A 5,799-nucleotide genomic window follows, 5' to 3' on the forward strand; every position below is an offset into this window, starting at 1 on the left:
CAGCTCCGGCATGGCCGGGTCCGGCGAGGTAGGCAGAGCTCCGATGCATGCGAGGAAGGCGTCGCCGTGGTAGCACCCCGTAGCACCGGTTGCAGCATCTCCCGTTGTCACCGCCCCTCGATCGCCGGCGAGATGGGATGGTCGCCGGCGAGCTTCGAGCGGGGAGGGGAGCGCGTGGCGCTGCGACCGGGGGGCGGGGGGGGAGGGGGAAGGGGTGGGGAGGAGAGGGCAGAAGAAGAGGGCAGCGCGCGCCCCGGCGAGCTGCGCGAGATGTGGGGGAGCTGCGAGCTGCGCGAGGAAGAGGGAGACCGGCCCAATGTTTCGGCCGGTGCCCCGGCCCCAAACGTTTTCCTTCTAAAATCGCACGGACCTATAGAATTTTTTCAAAACCGCTTCGGTAAGCCAACCCACTAAAGAGAGTGTGCCTCAGCGCCAGAGGTGAGAACGAGTTATGCCTCAATGTGGGCGAGAAATAGCTCTCGCGTGGTGGCATGCCTATAAAGAACGCCTTTTTGGGGCTGGACCAGGTGATGATGAAACCACATTCCCAAAACAAAAAGGCGATTATGGAACCACCATACCCGCTTCATACATCTGGAAAAAAATATAAAATTCCCTCAACAAAGGAAAAAAGAATCAAAGATAACAAAAAGAAAATCAGTCACTCCAAGGCAAGAATAAATGTACCTACCGCATGCTATTGTATTGTAGTGAAGTAAATTGCTCAAACCCACCATATTTGTGGCTAGGGTACTCAAAACCACCGCTATTGCCAAAAATCACAGAAGACCAACGTCTCCGCAGCGAGTGAGTGAGTAACAAATCACACTAATTCAAAACTAAGCCTCGTCTAACAGCAAAACTGACGGGTGAGGCCTGTCCATCGGGCTGGTGTGGCAAAGACTAGTCCTAGTCAATGTGTTGACCTGCTGAGGTGGACGAGGACCCACCTGTGAACAACATGTCTTATTTCTCCCCTCTTCTCCTTCTTCCTCGCCTCTAATCTGCTCCGGCGAGCACAACACAGCCGGCGAAAGCGGCCGCAGGAGCAGCAGCAAGCGGCGGCGGCAGCGGGAGCAGCAGCAATCAACGGTGGAAGAAAACGGCGGAAGTGTCCACGGGAGCAGCAACAAGCGGCGACGGACATAGAAGCGGCGGCGATACCAGCCGCAATGACGCTGTGCCGGATCTTGGCTACGGGCACAGAAGCCAGCACGCGTGGGACCTTGACGACGGACATCGGGTCTCGACCGTGGGCACCGGAGCCAACCCGGGCGTGGGAGGTGGCGGCGCAGGTGGCCACGCCAGTACCAAGCCGAGATCCGGGGAGGGTGCGGCGTCCCACACCGGCCTCAGGTTCACCCGATGGGGCTCCCGTGTGCCATATCCAGCAGCAGCCGACGTCGCGGCCTAGTTTTGGGCGGGATCTGGCGACGTCGGCGCTCGCCGGAGCTGGAGGGCCCTTGCTCACCGTTGACCTCATCGGCCTCCCTTGCCCGGCAGCATCATGCGGGGGAAGGTGGGCATGGCGTTGACTGTGGGGGGAAGAAGAAAAAAAGGTGAATGAGATAGACTGGTGGGCTATGTTCCACCTCAGCATATTGTTCACGTAGGCATGCCAAATCAGCTTGACATGTGGGTCCCATCCGTTAGTCCCACTGTTAGATGCGGCTCAGTTCCGAATTAGTGTGATTTGTTACTCATTCGCCGCGGAGGTGCTGATCTTTTGTGATTTTTGGCAAAAGCGTAGGTTTTGAAGTATTCTAGCCACAAATATGGTGGTTTTGAGCAATTTACTCTATTGTAGTGCTAGTACAAGAACCTTTTGCGTTGCCTCGTGGATCACAAACCAACGGTTCCGCTAAGAGCGGCTGCAATAATGTGACATAGGCAGATTATAAGGACTTAAATGGAGTATATCTTTGTTTAGTTGAAGGAGAGAGAGGAGGTGGGAGAAAGAAGGCGGACCGTAGAATAAGAGCCGACTATTACATAAGACAGAAAACACTTTGCGAGATTGTAAGGTTGGTCAGCCATTAATCAAGTAGTACTATTGTACGAGTCGACTATTAAGTTGACTCTATATGACATGGCAACTCCGAGCAGTCAATTGTTGGCTGTATTATTAACCATGCTCCAAAGTCTCATAGAGGTCCACTACACTTTACAAATTACTACTCCTACCTCACACGGCAAGATTGCCGGCATTGCCCCGGTGCACCTAGCTACCTTGAAATCTCCTGCTGCCCACCGGCGAGCAGCCGCTGCGACGTCGCCTCGGCGTCGACGAGGCAGAGCACGTGGTGCACCGACGCCGCGATGTCGTCCGCCGTCGTCAGCCCGCACCCTTCCTCCACCTGCACACATGAATCAAAAACATGAAGCCTGAGCTTTCTCTGCGATCGCACTCATCAAGGAGCGAAGTTCACTGCACAAAGTTAATGGCATCAGGCCAATACACGCGAGGCAAAGCGGCGGTTCCGGAGCGCAGAGAGGCCGGGTGAACAGGCGATCGGTCACAGCGTGCGCTACATCGATCACTGCAGCTACACCATCGCCGGAAGTGAAAAAAGCTCCCGTAAAGGCAGATTCTCCGATGGGGCCTGGGCGATCGATCGACGCTGCTGCCATGAACAGCCCGAAGGAAAGGCACCACACACGAACCCTGTAGCCTCCCCTTTTCTTTTCCCTGCCCACCTCGCCATGTCAATCTATCCGATCTACGGCCCAGCTCGGCAGAAAGATTCTCCATGGCGCCATAGCAGGAGGAAAAAATATCATACATGCAGCCCTGCTTGTGCTTTTGAGCTTGAAGTGTCATGGCTCGATATAGTGCAGGCAGCAGCCATACGGGGGCAGGTCAAGTCCAGAGAACAGAGCTGCTACAGCTTGGGGTGCAGATCAGAGCAAAAGCCTCTATCGGGGGAGCAAAAGCCTGTGGATCGATTCCGGAATCTCTCTGTGGTCAAAAAGCAAATGACCGATGGCTCGAGCCAGCCAGCTTTCTGATCTTCCTGGCCATGGCCAGCGGCGGAGGTACTCCACCATGAAGCAGCACTGGCTAGTGGCTGCTGGTTTCTATAGCTAGCACAAGCAATGCACGGCAACCTCTGCAGCAGAGCTGATGCAATATAGTAGATGCCTAGCCGGTATGATTTTGTTCACGTCAAGCAACAAGAGATGTGAAATGATTTTTGAGTTGCCGATCACACTCACAAAATGTCCAAGCTTCACTCTTTTAGCGCAACAAACAATTTGTAGGGAATTTTCTACAGTGTTTAGCTATTTTGGATGCTGTGCTAGAACCAACATGTTTTTGGTCCTTCTGGTAGAGAAGCCACATGCAACAAAGAGAATTAAAAATTACTCTAGATGCTTCGATTGCAAACGGGCCTAGCATCATTATTCTCACTTTATACTAGCTAGAGTTGTTGTCATTTTCCGGCGCTAACTCGTTTACACCATGATATGATAGGAGAAAAATGAAAATGTAGATTTTGGCGACGGCTTAGGTTTTCATCAGAAAAGAAGGTAACAACGGAACGAATAGTTTGTACTGTACGTGGCGGCATGAAAATGTACCTTGACGCTGAGGGAGTAAAGCGCGAGCGAGCCGAGCGTGGTGACGTTGAGGTGCAGTACGGTGAGCCTGAGCGCCTCCATCCCGGCGACCATCCTGAGCAGCTGCCCCGGCCGCCGCGGCGCCATCACCCGGACGCTGGCGTGCGTCTCCACCAGGGTCACCTCGATGTCTGCCGCCCCGGCGTGGTCGTCGGCGTCGTCCCGCGGCGGGAGGCGACACACGAACTGGGGGTACGTAAAGAACCCTGCGAACGGAGGACTCATCCCATCGCGCGTCGCCGCCGCCTGCTTGCCCTCGCCGCTGCCGCTTCTCGTTGTAGTTGTCGCCGCGGCCGTAACCGTGATGCTCGGCGATGGCATCGCGTCACGGATGGGCGGCGGCTTGTGATCCTGCTGCTGCTGAGCGAGGAGCGTGCGCTTCTGCGCCTCCAGGGACTGCAGCAGCTGCTCGAGCTCCTTGACGAAATCGATGGCGCCGCCGACAATGGATGCCTGGTCGCCCTACACATCGGTCGAATTGAAAGCCAGCGACAGTCAAGTACAGGTACATTCACCTTACAGAAGGTTGTTGCATGTGATCGAAGAAGTACAACTTAAAAGAACAGGGTGTAGTAGGTGGCCGTAACACTCTGTTTCCCCAAGAGAAAAAACAGTGTAGGGCATTTACTAGAACTATGAGTGAAGTGATGATAGGGAGAGGAGGCGCATTAATGGCGCAATGTGGCCGAGGAATGTGTGTCTCGCGGAGGAGGGATACGCGCCATTATTGGTGCGCATTGGCTCTGGTAGTTAAGAACAGGGGCCGGAATGGAAGAGACAAGAACTCAATCATAATGGCGCTGGATGCAGGAGTGCAGAACGTATCAAGAATTCTGCAAGACGCGAGAATGTGAACTTACCCGGTGGGCGTAGGACTCCGGCATGAGGGAGCGGAGCGCGGCGAGGTACTCGTTCATCTGGCGGCGGCGGTTGCGCTCGACGGCAATGTGGGTCATCCGCTGGCTCTCGGCGTCCTCGCGGTTCTTGCAGCTCCTCGCCCGCCGCCGCCGCTTCCTCCTCCCCTGCGCCTTCTCCCCTTCTTCCACCGGCACTGCCGTCTCAGCCTGCGCCGCAGCGGCAGCAGACCCCGCCATCCATGCCGCTCCGGCGGCGTCGCAGAAGAGGAGGCCGCTCTCGGCCGGCGCGGCACTCGCGGCGGCCGCCGCGTTGAAGGTGTCGTAGACGAGCACGTCGCTGGCCGCGCACAGGGCATCCAGCGTCATGCCGATCAGATCGATCGAACTCGAAGGATCTAGCTAGTGCTCGACTGCCCGTTGGTGCTACACTGCTAGTCTGCTACTATACGCGTGTGCGTGCGTTTCTAGCGAGACATGGAGGGGGGAGGAAAGCTAGGACATGCACGAGACGGTGTAAAATAGTTGTGGCGGGCACCGCGCGGAGTGGGGCGCGGCAGGCGCCAACTCCGTGTGTGGCGTGCCCGGGCGATGGGCTCGAAGCGCCGCAGCGAGCGAGGGCAGGCAGGCAGGCAACAGCGGCGCCGCAGACGCGTGGGCGGCCTGTGGCTGCGGCAGGATTAGATGGACCTCCGTTCGTGGTCACCACGCAATGCTCCAAGGGATCGGCACCAAAATCCCGCTTTCTCTCGGCGTAGCGGCGAGATCTTTGAAGCCGATCGGATGCTACACGTAACGGGCGAGCTAGCTAGCTTTCACGCCGGGCCCTGTAGCTAGAAAAAGTGAGAGTGAGAGGGGTGTGTGGTCACGCTCCGCCTGTGGCTCCTGCTCTGTGATTTTTCTTTTGCTGCTTCGCTCGATATGTGGGAGTGTGTGTGTGTGTGTGTGGGGTGGTGTCCCTTCTCGGTATGCCAAATGACACCCTGCGGATGCTGGCGAGGCCGGGGCAGGGGGCCCCGCGTACGGCGGCATCTTGCGCGAGAGGGTCCGATAATTGGGAATCGGCACGGTGGCGGTACGTGGATTGCCCATGCATGCATGTGGCCGATGGCCGGCCGGCCCAAAGTCTATCTTCTTCCACCTCCTGACACTTCACCCCACCACCACCATGGATCAGCATGAAGGGGAAGGCTCCAACTCATCTTTCTTGACCAAAATGGCAATTAGAGCATTTAACCCTTGTGCTGTTGACCACAAATTTCCTCGGCTCCCAGGGGCTGCTTAGGCTGAACAGTGAAAGTGGTGCTGTCACATGCATGCGTCC

The 5,799-nt window shown here is 56.4% G+C and overlaps 1 protein-coding gene across 1 annotated transcript; it reads right to left on the reverse strand.

Moving 5' to 3' along the window:
- Nucleotides 1-2,102: 2,102 nt before the first annotated feature.
- On the reverse strand, nucleotides 2,103-5,378 carry LOC123054506 (transcription factor bHLH94). The gene is made up of 3 exons (XM_044478287.1): nucleotides 4,482-5,378; nucleotides 3,583-4,083; nucleotides 2,103-2,357 (listed from the first exon to the last, which is right to left on the reverse strand). The coding sequence occupies exons 1-3, from the start codon at nucleotides 4,842-4,844 to the stop codon at nucleotides 2,226-2,228; spliced, it is 996 nt and encodes a 331-aa protein (XP_044334222.1). The 5' UTR covers nucleotides 4,845-5,378; the 3' UTR covers nucleotides 2,103-2,225.
- Nucleotides 5,379-5,799: the final 421 nt, after the last annotated feature.

The sequence above is a fragment of the Triticum aestivum genome, chromosome 2D, assembly GCF_018294505.1.
Source record: "Triticum aestivum cultivar Chinese Spring chromosome 2D, IWGSC CS RefSeq v2.1, whole genome shotgun sequence".
Lineage (NCBI taxonomy): Eukaryota > Viridiplantae > Streptophyta > Magnoliopsida > Poales > Poaceae > Triticum > Triticum aestivum.

Bases quoted from the DNA above. Each gene is read 5' to 3' on its own strand.
- LOC123054506 (XM_044478287.1), bottom strand. From the start codon at position 4,844: ATGACGCTGGATGCCCTGTGCGCGGCCAGCGACGTGCTCGTCTACGAC. The intron at 4,084-4,481 runs GTAAGTTCACAT...ACCGATGTGTAG, and splicing joins CGGAGTCCTACGCCCACCGG to GGCGACCAGGCATCCATTGT. The intron at 2,358-3,582 runs GTACATTTTCAT...TCATGTGTGCAG, and splicing joins TTTACTCCCTCAGCGTCAAG to GTGGAGGAAGGGTGCGGGCT.